Genomic DNA, 19,623 nt, shown 5'->3' with positions numbered 1-19,623 from the left:
AGACTAACCAGTGTCAGCTCTAAGCGATGATATATCACTGCTTTTATGCATACATTTGATTAAATCTGCCAAAAATTTTGAAAACTCCATTTTTATGAAAACTCCAAACTTTTCATTCATATCATTTTTGAGGAATTTTTTATCAAATTAACTAATTTACGAACCAATCTTGTCGTTATACGTCGGAATTGTGCATATGTGTTTCAGACCAATAGGTTAACATCGTGTACTAGTATTAACATATCTAAAAGTACGATATTGGATAAAATATAAAAAGTTTTTTTGCTGTGAATCTACAACCAAGTCGATTTAGCTTTTCAAACACAAGAATCTCGCATTAATATGCCATGAATTAATTCCGGGTAGCCGAGTTTGAAGAATGGTAACTTTTACCTCATAGTAGTAGGCACAGTCTTCTGACTCCTCGTAGTCCTACAATGTAACTTCAGTATGCGAATACGGCGATAGTGAAAATGATCGACGTACCAAAAATTGACACTAGCCAATCATAACAGATGATGTCAATCTGATTTCTGATCAGATAATTTGTTCAATAATACTCACTAAAATTCAAGTGACGTTCGGTTATGATAGATTCATATCAAGTCCCACGTGTCTCTGAGGCATAGTCATGGCCAAATCCAATAAATTACTGGGGTTAAGTTAAGGTATGTCAAAATTAGGCTAATTGAGCATCCAAATTCTCATTTTCTCGCTCAATCTGATTTCAAATTTCAATATTTAAGTAAATGTCAATATTTTGAAACGTTGCATGCGATTACATGCGGTTTGATCGAAGAAAAATGTGAAAGCAAAAGCTCAACTGAAATGGTACCGTATAGACGACCACGGTATAGATCCTCATTTTGAGTTGTGTTAAATTTTTTATGCATTGAATCGACTATAGGTAACTGTGTTTGGCAAATTGTATATTTAGCACATTTTATTAATAGCTCTCAAGCAAAATTTGAAGCAATTTTTGTAAACGGATTGATCTTTTTACGACTCGAAGAGGAGTATTAGTATTTGACAGCTTCTTACGACTCGAAGATGAGTACTGAGGTTCTACAAGGTTTTTTTCAGCTGACGCAAGTTTATTGATGACTTGAACTTTTGACTTTTGTTTTCGAACATTGACCTCTGTTTTAGAATGCTGACTTCTGTTTTTGAACAATGGACTTTAACAGTACCTTAGGTACTATTACATAGAAATTGGGAATTGCTGGTAATACTCAAGGTGAAAAGGTCATTATGAATAGTTTTCTTCCCATAATTGTCTGTTCTCTCTATTGAAGCTACAGACACCACTCACCCGAAAAAAAACTACCCCATATCATCCTACACCTCACCCCCCATCCGGGCCTACTAAGATCCCAAAATTAAAAGCTGTGTCCTCATTTTTTTAATAGCCTATCGAAACCGTAGAAACCATGTCCACAGTTTCATTAGGCTAATAATTTTTCGTTTTTTAAGGAAAAATATGGTCAGTAATTATAATGCGCGACTCTTTGAGTTGTTTCGGGTATTCTACCGGCTTTGTTATTTTAAATTGAAGCAGGTTTGTTCATGACTTGACAGATGACTTCTTTCTTTTTGCACATTTACCTCTGTTTTGGGACGTCGATTTCTGTTTTCGAACATGACTTCAACAGTAGCTGAAATCGTAATTAGGAACTTGGTTTTATTCTTGGTAAAAAAGTTCATTTTGAATATTGTTAATTTCATATGAATCCCTCCTACCTATATAAAATAAGACGTATCTATCAAACTCTCGTGCCTACCCCTCCCTCCCCCCCCCCCCCCCCCCCCCCTCACCTTACTACCTAGCTATTGACGAAGCCAACCGCTCGCCAGATGTTCGAGAGCCCACCGCTTGCTAGTTGTTTGCCCGACGTTACTCGCTTATGTTATATCAATGTAGAGGTGTAAAAATACAAGTTCAATAGGTTTAGGATGTATTGGTGGGGTAGGAAGGGAGGGAGGAAGCAGTTCAGTTATTCTCTAAAATCGTAATTTCCGCTAGAACATTTCTGCAATCCTTTCTTGTCTCTTTTTCTTATTTTGATTTAACTATATAATTAATGAGAGCGGCTCTTTCTGCTCATAAGAAGTCGTCTAATTGTCTGATCTGGTGATTCGAAAACAGTTGAATAAAATTGCTTTCCAATTAAATAGGAGTGAAATACTCGAATCTATTTGACTTATAACTATAAACATGCATTTTTAACCTATAATACAGTTGTTTATGAATAATTTAATGATGATCTCTACTATATTAGCAACTTTTTGTGCCACAAAATATCATTTGGCCATCTCTTGACATTTTTGAAATCTAACGTATTCTTTTTCCACGATTTATTCATTGGACTTGCAATGTATCTATTGTTTTCCATGAATTTCAGAAACTGGTTCACCAAATTCTTTTCCTTCGTTTCTCCCTTTTCCAGCTGGGTTCTAATAGCTTCGAAGTCCATTTGAATAAAGGGTACATCTATTTGCTTCAAGAAGTGTTTTCCGCCTAGAATTGCTCTCGCCTCGGAGCCTTCGATGTCAACTTTGAGAACCGCCTTTTTGATGCCTTGCTGTTTGAAGGAAGGAATTAACTGGTCCAGAACAGCCACTGGAATCTGAAAGAATTCTAACATACATACATATGAACCTTCAAAAATTATGTGAAGAATAATATAAAGGCAGTTTTGTATTAAAAAAAGTCGATTGACATCGCTATGTGCCCCTGCTGTGTCATTATTTATTACACTTGTAACAAAATAAATTCTTTCCTTCTAATCCAAAATTGACATGTTATTCATTTATCTTGAACATCTACAATGCTGGACAGGTCATACTGAAGAGTTAACTCGTAGTTTTTAGGTACAAAAATTTTTTTCATCAATACTTAATTTAAGGTATGCTTGGTTGGGGAAATCATGGTTGAAATCATTTCTAAGTTCAGTCGATTCTCAGAAAGTTTTCTTGCGATCAGCCTTGTGCCCACAAATCACCATGGTGCCCACGCAATTGAGTATTTGCCTTTTATTTGTTCCCAGAAACCCTCACAATCGGGTCTTCAAAATTTCTTCTGCAGTGGAGTCAGGCATGACTTCCAAAAAGGAATATTTAATATTTGAAAGACTTTATTCAGAAAAAGACTGAAATACTCTTTCCTGATTGGATAAAAATGATATATTATTTTATCCTCCTTTTCCCTCTATGTGTTTACCCATCTACCCTCTCTCAGCAGAAGAGAAAGTAATTTAGTCAGTACCAGTTACCATCCTGATATAATAATAGAGTATATTTCTCTCTCTCTACTCCGCTCTTGTTTTGTATTGAGATAAATGTTAGACCGTAGCATTGGGGCCCGTGCACCGTCTACTGAAGCTCAGATAGAAGAGTAACAGACTAGAGGAATAGAACTTTAGTTAGTCAGGTAAGCCTTAAGATTAACCAGTATTCTTGAGACAACCATAAGACAGTTCAGGAAGTACCCTAATAAAGGTAAGCTCTAGAACACGTCTTATCTGGTGCGACCAGTGCTGAACTAAATTGGGTAAACAATTATAATTTCTGAGGGATATAACAAAAACTATTGTTAGAAAAACAGAACGGATTAAAATTCAAAGAATAACAAATGGCTTCCAAATTTGATACACAAACAAACCATAATAACGAATTAACACCTTTTGCTATCGCAAATGATTGTCCACAAGAAAATACAGAATTAATTTACAGAATAATCTTAAATTTGAAGAGAAACCTCTTCAAAGAGACAGATCATATACAACAAATAAAAATCAACCGCAATCATTTGACACACTATCTACCAGTAATACTACTGAATAGTGATAGATACAACAGAAACTATACATTTGTATTAACAAATGAAAATAACAAAAGAAGAACATATTTTAATTTCCAAAATGAAACAACATTATCGGAAATGCTAAAAATATTTTTAAAAAGACATGAAGAATCACAGGATAGGACAAAACTAACAGCAATAACATCCACAACATACAACATAATAAGAAACACAAGTGGATATCTCAATGAAAGTCGTCAACAGGTACAGTCTGTGAATGACAGATTAAGATTTGACATCAAAAACTATAATAATTGGCTGACAAAAATAATAGAACTAAAACCAGAAATAAAAACAGCATCAATAGATATCATAAAAATAGTATCTGAATTTACTTTCCTCTTTTGGTTAGACAATTTTGAACATATAAACGAAAAACGAATACAGTTCGGAGAGACATATCCTGACGAAATAGGATATCTCTGTGATGAACTCAAAAATATTTGGGATAAAGAATATTGTTAGGAAAATTTTGAAAGTACTCTACAGATCAGTTCAGACAGTATTAATTTCATTGAAGGAATAGAAAATTATGTGAAAATACTGGATCAAGGACAATCAGGATCATCATCATTTAATATAACAAAAAGTTCAACATCAACATCAACACCAAAAGATACACAACTGAGCAACAATTCACAAGCGAAACAAAAATCAACAATAAAACCAGATAAACTATTAACATCAAATTTATTCGGAAACAACAATAATACAATAGAAGATGTAGAAAATTCTGATTCAGATGAAAGAGAAATTAGATCTGACAATCAATTTCCACCATCGGTAAACCAAAACAGACGAAAATACCAAAACAAGGACGAAATTAACAGCAACAGAATGTACATCAACTCAGTAGATAACAAATATAGAAACCAAGAACAAAATTGGGAACAACAACAATATAATTATGAAGACTTAAAAAACGAAATTACACAAACAGTAACAAAACATACTAATAAATTAATAAATAACCTAGAAGAAAAATATCATCGAATGAGCCAAAATATGGTAAAAAGACAAGAAGAAGCACTAGAAATGGTCATTAATAAATTGGATAGAACTCTTGACAATCTACAAGGACAAAATAACTATAGAACGGAATACGAACATCCATTACATAACAGAAATCAAGAAAATCCTTTTCATAACAGAAACTATGAACATACAACAAATGAAAACATACAAAATATTGATAGACACAATAATCAACAACAAGGAAATCAAAATAGAAGAACAAATTCAATCACAACAGAAGAAAGGGAAACAACAGTAGTAGAACCACCTTTACCATTTTATAAACAGTTAACATCAATGAGCATAAACGAAGACCCTCAAATTGAACAAAACATTAGCAGTGGTGCAGTACCAACAACAATAAGACCATTCGATGGAACAGACCCAGCATATACTGTTGAAGAATATTTAAATAGCATTGTCGCTGCTATGATATTCAGCAGTGGCATTGAACCGGTAAATAAACCAGGACATCATCAATGGAAAGTAAAAAGAGCAGCGTTAATACTACATACTTTACAGGGACCTGCACAAAAATGGTATTCGACACTTCCAAGTGAAACAAAATTAGATTGGGAAACATTTTGCAAAGAATTTTCAGATATGTTTGATTCGGAAAATTCAAAACAACAAGCAAAAATCATATTACAACAATTACAAAAACATACAAACGAATCACTAAGATCATTAGCATTAAGAATAGAAACTCTTGTAAAAACTGCTTATTCTCTATACACAGAAGATTACAGAAATAGTGTTATGAACCAAACGTTCATAAGATGTTTGGACAACGAATTAAAAAACGCGGCATTAAAGAAACATGCAAACCACAAACAAACTCCACGAGAACCAGAAATGCCATTCAAAACATTAGTAGAGAAAATAGACCAAATGGATCTAACAAGAACAATTACTAATAATCACAAAAGATTATATGAAGTAAACCAGAGTACAATAAATATTAATGAAGATCTAAAACAAATGAATATAGCCTGTAATAATATAAATGAACTTAATCAAAACGATTTAGAACAATTCGAAGGAACAATATGCAATGTTCTAAACGGAATTAACAATACATATGACAAAAAGAATTTTAAAGGAAGACCAAAGTTTGCACTGTTTTGTAGCTATTGTAGCTCACATGGACACACAAAGGGAAGATGTTTCAAGAGACCACGTCGAGATAGTGTTACAAGACCGAAAGAAAGATCATTTTACAGTCACATGGGAAACAATCAAAACTTACCAAATAGAAGAATTGACTCAAATAATGTCAATGGCAGACAACTACCACCGACATCACCAATATATAACAACTCCAGAAGTCGGACACCATACAGATCACATTCAAGAAATAACTACCATAATAGAAATTCCAGAGATAGCAGAAACAATCAAGGATATCAAAGATCAAATAATTATAATAACAGAAGTACTAGTTATAACAGGAATAACTACAATAGAAACAGAAGCAACAGTTATCATAGAAGCAACAGCTATAACAAATACAATAATAATAATAATAACAGACCAAATTCAAGATACAATGACAGAAATAATTCAAGACAACAATCACCTTATAATAGTAACAAAAATAATAATAATAATAATCGACAAAGATACAACAGCAGAGATTCAAATAGAAACGATAACTATAGACAACGTTCTAATAGTAACAATAGAAATCATTCAAATAACAATAGCAGAGATAATAGAGGATACTCATCCCAACGAGAACAAAATAACAGACATTATTCAAAAGAACGGAGAAATGATGGAAACAACAATAGCAAAAACAGAATAAATAGCGTAGGACAAGAAAAATCAAATAACGATCCACCAGGAATCGACGAATATGAGTACACATCAGAGTCCTCAGACGAAGATCAAGAAATACTAGATAAATTTTACAATGCCAATGAAGATACATGCAATACTGTAATAAATACATTAGAAAGCAACCCAACATGGATATTACCAATGTATCAATTTCAGAAATTTGAACAGGACTTTACAAAACAAAAACCTATGTTAGAAATAGATTTTCTATTAGATTCAGGAGCAACATTAAACCTACTAAATGAAGATACATGGAATGAAATCAAATACAATAACCCAGAAACGATCTTGGACAAAGCAAGCAAAACACTAACAGCTGCAAATAATACAAAAATAGACACATTCGGAACAGTAACACTGAATTTAACACCAGACAGAATTTCTAACAATAGAAACAAACCACAAAACAATTTTTGCATTCACTTTTATGTAACACAATGCAATCGTAATATACTGGGTACACCATTCTTCAAAGAATATATCGAGACGATAAATGTTAATACCAACAAACTAACATTAAATACAAATACAAATTTAGACAACGATATTATATTCTACATGAATAGTACTAAAGGTTATCCTTACTACTCTCGATTATACACAATCATTAATAGAGAAACAATCCATATAGAACCAAATCAACAGAAAAGCATAACATTTCCAATACCAATATTTGAACAAATGAAACACTCAAATGATAAAACAATACAGAAATCGAAATTCTATTTCGAACCAATAAACAAATATCATAACGTATCATTTACAGACATAAAGGATTTTTCCTCAGACGAAGAATACTTTCTGGACATACTATTGATCAACAAAAATAGACACCGAATAACAATAAATACAATGTATATAACAATAAATACAGGACTCATTGGTTTCATGAACAGAAATATTAGCTTCAAAAAACAAGATAACGAACTATACCAAACAAACTCTATCGACTTATTCCAAGCACTATACCATTTGACATACGAAAATGAAAACGATATCGATGAAATATTAAACATACAAAAAAAACGAAACTATTGAACAAGTCGCAACTTTTGAAAGAAAACCAAACTTCAAATGCAAATTTAATATTAACAAATATTCAGAACAAGAAAAAGAATTCATAACAATGTTTGATTTTCAACATTCACACTTAACACAAGAAGAATTTGAAAAAGTAGTAAAAATCATATTAGACTATAGACAAGTCTACGCAACAACAAAATTTGACGTAGGAAAAACAAAAGTAAAATTGAACTTACCAATAAAAAAGATGCAATATTCAAAAAACAAAGAATAAGTAAAGTACCTATACATCTTCGAGAACGAATACAAAAACTATTAGATGTTCTCAAAAAATATGACATAATTGCACCTGTAAATAAAGAACAACTATCAACAGGAAATACATTCACAAACCCGGTAATAATACTACGAAAAGGAGAATCTTTAAAGATTGTACTAGACGCAAGATATTTGAACAGCATGATAGATGAATCAAAGTGCAACTGGCCAATTGAACCAGTTGATGTAGCTTTAACAAGAATAAACGGAACAATATTTACAACAGCAGATCTTAATAGTGCATATAACCAAATACCATTAGACGAAGAATCGATGAGATATACACATTTCACAATTGGAAACGAACAATATTGTTTTAAGAGATTATTCTACGGAATATCAATCGGACCAGCAGCATTTGCATCAATACTAACACATTTCCTTTACACTTTGATCAGAAAAGGAACAGTTATCACTTACGTAGACGATATCTTTATACAAACAAATTCTTATGACCAAATGTTTGAAACACTAATCGAATATCATAAAGTACTGCTTAAAGAAAATCTCAAAGCAGCACCCGATAAAACATACTTCATGTTAAAGAAAGTAAAATTCTTAGGTCACATTATCGAAGACAAAAAAGTAAAACCACTTACATCACGAATTGATGGATTCCAAAAACTGGAACCTCCAACAAGTATGAAAGCTTTACAACGATACCTCGGAACAATAAATTTCTTAGCTAAATACGTCTATGGAATGCAACCAATATTACAACCATTATACAATCTATTACACAAAGAAAATGATTTCAAATGGACTAAAGAACATCAAAGAATATTTGAACAAATGAAAAAAACAATAACACATAACCTAGAATTAACAATACCAGATACAACAAAACCATTTTACATTATAACAGATGCGTCCAACACAGGCATTGGAGCAGCATTACTGCAACAACATCCAACCGAAAAGAAAATGCGATTAATATCAGCAAATTCTAGACTTTTCACACCGATTGAAATGAGACTATCTACACTAATTAGAGAATGTTCAGCGATCATTTTCGCACTCACAGAATACGAATTCTTACTAACAGGTTCAAATCACCCAATTATTTTATTTACAGATCATAAGCCAATCATTTACCTTTTTACACAAAAGAATAAACCAAACCATAGAGTTTACAGATTCCAATTGATATTAATGAAATTTCCTAACTTACATATTATATGGACTGAAGGAAAAAACCTAGCTTTACCAGATCTACTTAGTAGAACAATAGATGAAGAACATTTTACAAAAACACGTGATATTACAGTGGAAATACCTGAAAACATAAAATTCTTCTTTGCAAAAACACCATTTGCAAATAACCTAGAATGCAAATACAGCATTTGCAATAATACAAACAATGATAACAAAGACACAACACATTATCCAGTTTTAGCCAATATACACAACAACCACTTTGAAATTAACATTGATAAAAACGAATACCATCCGATATCATATGAAAAATATAATACCGAAACCAAAACAAATTTAGTACCGAAATATAAATCAAAAACAAAAAACTGGCAATCACCAATTGTTGAAAAAGATGACTTAATCATAGAGAAAAACCAAAAAGGACCCTACATCACTCATCATGACGATGACTATCTCAGATTAATCAACAATGTAAAACAAGAACAAAATTTCGACCATGCAAAAATAACAGATATTTTCTATGATGAAAAAACAAAAGTAACAGAAGAATTGATCAAAGAAACACAAATAATAGATCCAGTACTTCATAAAGTCAAACTGTGGAAAAAAAATAACAATAAACCACATTCAGTAACAATGGACATACGCGGAAATAAAGGACTATTCGCGTATTACAGAAAGTTTAAATCAATTACAATTGACGAAAAAACTAACATAATGAAAATGATTATTCGAATAAAAAAACAAACAATACAAAGAATCTGTTTACCACTAACATTACTATTATGTGTTTTTTACGAAAACCATTGTGTAGATACAGTTGGTCACACGGGACTTGAAAAAACAAAAAGAAACATAATGGAAAAATATTACTTCCCAAACTTAACAACTTGGATCAAGATACTGATCGCAGATTGCATACAATGTCAAACAAACAAAGTTTTCGTTAACACAAAAACAAAAAGTAAGCAAGAACAATTAGCACCTACAAAAACATACTTTAATGAAATGATTATGATAGACACAAAAGGTCCAATACATCCTACATCTGAAGGAAATAATTTTATCTTTGTGATAGTAGACGCATTCTCACATTACGTAACAATAATGTGTGCGCCTCAGAACAATGCAACCTATGCAGTTACAGCATTATTTGAACATTGGTTTATGAAATTCGGACTACCCGAAGAAATTCGTTCCGATAACGGATCGGAATATATAAATACAGAATTAACACACCTTTGTAATTACTTTGAAATCAAATTTAAACCAAGCACAACATATGCACCCTGGACAAACGGATTAGTGGAAGGAACTAATAAAATAATTGGACAATTTATCAGAACATTACTCAACGAAAAGTACCAAAACTGGTCTAGAAAAGCAAAATTCTTTCCGTATGCATATAATACGCAATACCAGACAAGATTAGGCATGTCACCTTATGAAGTTGTTTTCAACCAAAAACCAAGAAAACCAACAAAGATCAAACTTGGAACAACTACAGACGAAATGGGAAACTGTAAACCAACAAGAACAAGCGCATGCAAAACACAACCCGCACATACTCACTTAGGTAAACAATTCAGTCACCCAAAAATAGCAAAACTACAAAACGGAACGTTCGCAAAATGGTTCCTTGACAAAGAAAAACATTATAATGACACATATCAAACCATAACAAAAATATTACGAAACAGAAAAAGGTTAACTGATGAATTAAATTCAAGGTTCAGAACAGCGAAACCACTTGATAAAAACACATTCGTCTTAATCACAAATCAACAACAGATTGACGGAGTATCGAAGAAACTACTACCTCTAAAAACAGGACCATATTTAATTGTTGATAAACCCACAGAAACAACATACATACTGAAGGACAATACTAATAAACAGATTACAATACATAGAAATCATATTGTACCATACTTTCCGAAAGAAAAACATATTAAACTAGAATTACAAAATTACTTACTGACAAATGAAATTCCAATCTTAAAACAACCCAATACTCAAGAAAAATCCAAGAATTATGTACAACCTGATGAGATCACACGATCTCACAGTTACAATCTTCGAAAGAAGAAAATAACAATTACTAAACCTTAAATATGAATAACGTTTTACTATAAATAATAATAATAAATAAATAAATAAATAATAATAATAATACTAATAATACTATCTGCACTTGCACAATAACGTTCATTTCTATTTAAAAGCTTTACTTCTGAACAATTAACTAGCAGTGTAACGAACCAATTGGTAAAATACACATTTCAAAACTCACATATTCATTAAGCTGATACGAATATTTGGCAGACACGACTATTTCAAACCGAAGTAATGCTAAATTATTCATTTTACTAATTACATATTTGATCAGTGTTCAGTATTCCTACATTTCATGTTCGACATTCACATACTATGTCTAGTATGTTCGGTATTTATACAAGACACACAAATCCCCCCCTAACCCGACCCTGTGTGTCAAGAATCCCAACCCCCCAACCCAATTAAAACAGATATAACAAATGTACACATAAATTGAAATCGAATAAATAATACAGATAAAAATAATACAAACATATACTAAAAGGTGCTCAAATTCAACTAACCTCTAACCCATGAAAATTATACAAGCTAACTAATTGTAACCTTATCATCTAAACTGATGTAAAACCCATATGATTTGAACAGATACTGATTGTAATAAATGTTTTTAACAAATGCTATATCATCACCGTTAACACCGTTAACACCTTTTAGTAACATGGACAAACATTTATAAAAAACAAAAAGGGAAAAGACACATAAAAAGTTGTAACAGTTAATGTTTACCGACACACTTCTGTACTGACAATGTCCAAAACCGAAGAGTCTGTACTAACTGACAACAGCATACATCCCCATCACACATCGTTTCCATACATTTTCATCAAAACAATAAACAAATATACAAATAACAAATAATAATATCCATACAGGATATACTAAAACAAATGGGTATTGATAGTAGCCCATGAAACCCCGACTAAAGATTAACACGGGTAAATTCTCATGTAAACAAGAAAGCAAGTAACAATAATTCAAGTAACAAAAAGTATGTTTTCAATGTTCAAAAGCTTTGAACTGGAATAGACGTTATGAGATCGTTGATATCTACGATAAACAAAAACATAATAATAACAAAGAACAAAAATCAAAGATACAAGAGTGTTATAATCTTTAATAACGCGAACACTCTCGGAATGGAATAGATACTTCGAAATTGTTAACAATTCTACTCCCATATCCTATTTGAGGATTACAGAAAGGGAAAAGTATATTACAAATAACAGTGATGACTAACCACATAGAAAAACGATGAAAATAAGGAAACAGAACTAATTAAACTAACGATGTAAACAAATTAATGTACACCGTGGCATAATGACCGTATAAACGAAGAACAGAAATTAAGAACAAATAAGCGTACGAAAGCGAATACGAATAACAGCCTGTAATGACTAGCATAACGTGCTATTGAGATAATATAGGGATCCGAATACATCGTTACAAATACGTCTTCTTCATCGCACATTCAACAACATCTAAAACACAAGAATACATGTTTCACTTCACATCCAATACAGATCTTTCACACATTTCATTAACATGATCAATGAAACCACCAATTATCACTTATATGCTTAGCCAACGTAACAAAACATTCGGCTTCCAACACATTCGGCGAAATGAACATTTAACATATTTTGCAGTACAGTTTGCAAAAACCGGAATATACGTCATTAACTAACACGTCATACACCTCATTAGTCCACCTCATTAGTGCAAAATGTGGACGTTATCCATCTCATTAGTGAAAATACGGACGTTATCACTCTCATTAGTGAAAATACGGACGTTATAACTAAAATGTCACAGACATCTTTACTAGAGAAAGGGACGCTATCTTCCGTCTTCACAAAGAAACGGACGTCATAGCTCTCATTACTATACTTCACTAATAACTCAAACTAAAACTACCTCATTAGTAACTCAAACTAAAACTAAAACTACCTCATTAAAACCCTCATTAGTACCTGAAACTAAAACTAAAACTAATTAAAGGGAGGAAAATACCAAATTGACACCATCAATTATGACCAAAGATATCTTAAACAACGAACGTTAGAGACAAACAGTCTCTATGCAGACGCAATTAGTAACAAAAACAGACCAATCAACATTTTCACCTAACACAATAGTGATTAAACAAGACAGGTCTTACTAAGATCATTAGTAGATGAAATAAACATTTCAACTACGTCAATACTTCGTTGCACAATTTGCAGAGTTGCACCATCAAAGGCATTCAACAGACATACCATATAGCTAATTAGAACAAAAGGTACCAAGCTAATTGGTAGGAACTGTACACCACTAACCATCCCGCTAACGCCACCAACCATCACTAACTAACCATCCTAATGATAGGGTGAACACTTCAAAACAGAAGAAATAGCATAATTGGCAGACAAACAACAAACTAAGCTTATGGATACCATATAATTGGCACCAAGAAAGAATTAACATACCATGATGAAAGCACACCACCTAACCATTAAACAAATGTCAATATCCAAGTTACAAAGAAAACAAAATCTCGAGAACCAAGAGTATCGTAAAAATCAGAAGAGTAACCACTTCATCAAACGAGGAAACTAACACCATAATTGGACCCAGTAATTATTGAAATTGACAACTTAAAATCCAAAAAATGAAAAACGGAAGATATGAAAATGTCACCAACATTATAGAGAGCCTTCGAAAAGAAAGTAAAAATCACAATTCTGATTTTGCCTCGCACAAACCACAACCGTTAAAACTTGTTCAAAAATCTGAAAAAATTTGCGAAAAAATTCAGCTAAGCTGAAAATTCTAAAACTTCACAAATACACAATTTAGTCTTAAGACTAAAAATATTCTATCTCAAAAAGAAATTCATTTTGTATCACTTCATAACCTCTTTCATAACTTTTCTCATATTTGTCATAACTCTTTCATTTATCCTTTCTACTCAACAATTCAACAACACCAGGTAAACTGAATCCTTTTAACTACGCATTAAACTATTTGAATTTCTTCTCCGAAAGATTAACCCATCACTATAGTCACCACAATGATGAAAAACCACCAATGATAAAAATGTCAGAGTTTTTGCACTCTTTGAACACAAAACAGTTTTGTATTAAAATACAAGTCCAAAGAGAAAACTTTGCAAAATTAGATTACTCATTTGGAAACCACATTCATTTTGATAACGATAGTATAAGAACAACAATTTGTAAATTCTCCGATAAAGATTGTTTATTTATTATTGAAGGAAAAACAGAAAGCGGACAAGAAGCAAAACTATTTTGGGGAGAAAAACATTTTGAATTACTGAAACACATAACCATTTGTAACGAAACAATCGCAGAGTATAACTCACTGAAACAACAAATCCAAACAGATCAATGTATTGACCTTAACAAACTAAAAACAGTTTTTATAGTTGTATGTAAAAAAGACGCTATAACACTTATAGACGATACAACACATCTTGACGATAAAACCGCAGAGTAAAACTTTAACAAATATATTGTAACACATACTTTAGGATATGATACCAGTAATCGTAATAGTAATCTACAGATAAATACTGTATAATAATATCTGTAGTGCGGCACAGTTGAGTGTCAGTTACAATTGAGCAAATAACTGTCACTCTTCAGTACAGCATTACACCTCACCTTTAAATAATTAATAACAAAGTTACACATTTTATTTCCCAGTTTCAACAATAGATTTCAACGAATCCTTAATTACAATCTACTTTATACTATCTAAAGTAATATTCTTCCTAACAATACTCCTAGTACCTTGCATTGTAATAATATCAACATATCTAGCTATTGTGACAATAAGCGAAGTTATACGCAACCGCCGAGTCGTATATGCAAGCCCACCAGTACAATAACCCGATGCATGAAACCCACACCGATATTTACCACATATGTAAAACAAACATAGATATTGTCGAATTAGAAATATTTAAATTTATAAAAATTGCAATTATAATATATTTCTTCGTACGTATGTGCTTAGGACTAATAGAATATTTTGTAAACCCATAAAAATTGATCCCAACCCAGACACTGAGGAATCGATATATCATACATTACATACACAAAAGTTCTACCTCCAAATTGGATTCCCCAACACATCACCATTACATGGTAACATTGTCATATATCAACTAAATATTAGACTAACAACTAACGAAATTTGGATTACAAACCTAGGAGCTCAAACACACCAACCAGAACAAGAATTAATACCAGTAGTTATACTAGCCCCACCGTTCATACAACATCCACCACCCGGACCAGGTTCCGGAGCCTAAAATTATCTAAAAACAGCAAAAATTGCTTCATCAAATAATAATAACAATAGTAACAATCACCCAGAAAGACCACATCACAACGAAGTAACAGACTTAACAAATATACCCACATCACCAGAAATAGAAGAAACAAACCCCGAAAACGAAAACCCATATACAGTAAGACGAGCAAGAACAGATACACGACATCTACTAAGAGGCAGACGTAGAGCATCACTATCATTTCCTGCACAAGACTCTACATTAGTATCATACGGATCAACTGATATAGAATCAAACATAATAAGACCTTTAGAAACAGAACAATCAGAACCACCAAGTCGAACCGGAACACCAACCGGAACACCAACCCGAACACCAACACTACATAATTTTAATATCAGTTCACCTAGCGATCATTCAAGTGTTAATACTATTCCAACACCAACAGCATCAGAACTTCGCGCCAACCCATTTTTACCACCTACATTTCAACAAAGACAAGATTTCAATTTCGTACAAGACAATTTTCGCGTACAACCAGTACACTCACCACATAGTTCAGTTTGGTCAGCAACTTCACCACAAAATACGATAAGTACGAACACTACACCAAATAGATCACAACAATCTTCCTCCTCGAACACCTCAGTCAGCGTACCACGAGTAGAAGTAACAAACTCTCTACAACCACCACGAAATACTATACTTTCACCAGCATCATTTATACCCGAATTAAGATTAGCATCAAGTCACCCCGGTAGAACTAGAGCAACACCAGTATTAAATCCAAATCCACCAACTTTAAGTAGAATTAATGAACATACATATCTTTTTGCATTAGATTATAAAACCTGGAATCCACCTCCACCATTATACGGACCAACTAATCTTGGAGATACTCTCACAAATTGGTCAAGAAGTAGACTCACAAATACCTTAAACCTAACACATCGCCAACGAAATTCAGCACTTGAAGTTCTAGCAACACCATCTCTAGAACTAAAATTTAATACAACGATTAAATACGATACGATATTCAATCATCCATTTCATGCAACAACACCATCTATAGTAACAACAACGACACCAGCACCGTTTATTTGTATTGACTTTGTTTATAAGTTTGACAGATATACGAAACAAACTTTAGGATTTGCAACATTCTATAATCCCCACACGGGACTCTCATACACATGCCGCTTCAATTAAAATCCATAATATTAATATTATTACTAATAACATTATTCATCTATATGAAAATAGACACAGAAATAAGATCAAAATATAAACAAAATATCAGAGAACGAATTAAAGAACATATACAAGAACGTATGGAAAAACATATAGAGAGTTTCCAACAGAAAAACAAAACAAAAACAAATAACATGAATGTAACCGACCAAGATAACTTTAACAAGTTAATGGATCATGTATTTAATAACACAACAAAATTTTAAACGGAAATATACAAATTACCATCAAAGTATACACCACCAGACCTACAAGAATTCAAGAATAGTACAGATTACGAACAAATGTGGGAAATAGCCATAGATAAATGGACACGAAATTGGAATTTTTACAGAGAACAATTAACAGATAGTATTTTGAAAAATTCCAACTAAATAATAAAAGAAACAAACGACAGACAAAAGAAGTTTACGTTGAATTGAAAGGACAAAACATTAATGGATCAGCAGTAGGACCTCAAGACATTTTTATCGAACACTACGACTGCGACGCAGAAGAAATAACAAACGTAAAATACTACGAACTGAACAAAATCAGCACATGTAAATTTAAACCATTAGACTTAGAAATGACAAAAACAGAAGTTCAATTATTATCAAAAGCACAAGCTGTAGAGATTAAAGCATATGCTGTTACAGGAACGATCAAAGAAAAAGTAGAATGGTGTTCACAACACACTCATTACATTAGAGCAAACAGACCGAGCTATTACGTATCAGATGCACGAAGAACAAAAATCTTAGACCCAGACGAAGTACGTAACGAACTCGCCAGAATTAACGTCCTTAAAAATACAAAATACAGGCCAACAAGGCATAACATATCATTCAATTACTTATCAAACCCGCCATTATAAAAAAGACTAGAAAATGTACAAGGAAATATACAATTCAGAGTAGACACTCCTATGGTACCACCATATGGAAGATTAGTATATGATTATACAAATCCAATGTGGGTACCGAATGAAATCAAAAATGCACAATCAAACTGCCTTTCAGGCGTCAAAAAACAAAATAGAATTGACATTTTAGATTGGACTCTAGAGATAAAAGAAGTCTCATTAATACTAAACCTTGATACAAAAGACATATCATATATGGGAACAAAACTACCATGTGATCTCCACAAGGGAGAATGTTTACCAACACCCTTTACAAAAGCAACAATCATTTGGGAACCCCAAACACATTGCCAACTATTCGAACTTCTTCGGTTTGATGCATATATGGTTAAGTATCAGGAACGATATTGGATAGAAACAAACGCGGAATGGTCATCAGTACAAAAACCAGATGTACACCAAAAAGTAAAATTTAATGATACATCCTCAATCGCAACAAGATTTGAAATCTACCCATTAGTTGAACGAGAATGTGGATCACCACAACCGTTACATAAAACAGAATACGATGATATCTATATAATATACGAATATGGTTTTGATATGCATACAGGACTTAAAGTAACAAGAAAAGAAGACAAATTTGAAGAAGAAAAATTTATAAAAATAAAACCACAGCAAATTATGTCAAATGCATACACAAGATATGAAGACGAAGAACATCAAAATTATTATTATGGTTTTGTAAACGAGAACACACATCTACAAATGAAAATGGACCTCTATATTAGTAATATATATTCACGCATTAGTCTACAGGCAATAGAATTCTATTCACAGATATGCGAACAAACTCGCAATATTCGACAATTGACACTAACACAAGTACAAAAGAATACACCACTATTAGGATACATCCTTACAGGAGATAGATCCATATTTGTGAAACAAGAAGGAGTCAATGTGATGAAAATGTACAAATGCGCAAAGAAATCATCACCACTATACGTACCACAAACACGTGAATGTTACGACAAAATACCAATACTATACAAAAATAGAGTACAATACGTACATCAACTAACACGACAAACATACCTTTGGGCGAAAACAGTCCCATGTTCACATAGTAATTTCGATCAACTGATCTCAATAGACACAGAAGGAACAGTAAGATACAGATTGACACCATATCCAATAAAAGTAGAAACAATATTAGAAACAATATCACCGGAAGAAATAGTACTTGATAATATGTTCAGCAAAGCAAGCCTCATTGAAAGTGGAATATTTAGCAAAGAACAATTAATACAAGAACGAAAAAGAGATTTACTACACGAATATATGAGAGATCGCGAAAAACCGCTTCAAGAAGCACAATCTGCTAACGCACAAAAGCTACTCGAATTAGAACAATTAGGATTATTACAAACATACAAAAATTATGAACATTCACTTAAATGGTTAAAAGACTTGAACATAAATGGATATAACTTTCAGATTGATCAACCAAGTATAAACTGGAAGGAAATTTTCGACGCAGCATGGCTGAAAGATCAGATACTATCTATCTTTGGTTGGCCATGGTACATACTTGAAAAGATGGCTATCATCTATGCGATGATGAGCATGATATTATTTGTAACAAACCTAATTATAAAATTCTACAACGCTTTTGCAATACATAAAGCGATTGGGAAACAAGCAAGTATAACAAAAATATTATTAACAGGAATTTTTGGAATATTCTCACAAACACTAACCCAACTAGTTGCACAAATACAGGAAGATGATTCCGACAATAATAACGACAATAATAATGATGATAACAATTCACATTACAGTAAAGGACATAATAATTCACGAATACATATTCAACATTTCAGAAGACATTCA

At 32.4% G+C, this 19,623-nt stretch overlaps 2 protein-coding genes across 2 annotated transcripts in view; one reads left to right on the top strand and one right to left on the bottom strand.

Moving 5' to 3' along the window:
- LOC142351835 (dihydropteridine reductase-like) overlaps positions 1–19,623 on the top strand; it is a 131,767-nt gene that overhangs the window by 25,842 nt on the left and 86,302 nt on the right. The window lies entirely within an intron of this gene.
- The window catches only part of LOC142351815 (uncharacterized), a 38,240-nt gene continuing 20,682 nt past the window's right edge, over positions 2,066–19,623 (bottom strand). The window contains exon 4 of the mRNA XM_075404016.1: positions 2,066–2,627. Within this exon, the coding sequence (XP_075260131.1) occupies positions 2,271–2,627 (357 nt within the window). The 3' untranslated portion in view covers positions 2,066–2,270. The remainder of the gene's footprint in view (positions 2,628–19,623) is intronic.

This window comes from Convolutriloba macropyga, chromosome 13, assembly GCF_964194025.1.
Source record: "Convolutriloba macropyga chromosome 13, txConMacr16.3, whole genome shotgun sequence".
In the NCBI taxonomy this organism is placed as follows: Eukaryota; Metazoa; Xenacoelomorpha; order Acoela; family Convolutidae; genus Convolutriloba; species Convolutriloba macropyga.
The sequence above is the reverse complement of the archived record's forward strand: the minus strand, read 5'-3'. Positions and strand labels throughout refer to the sequence as shown.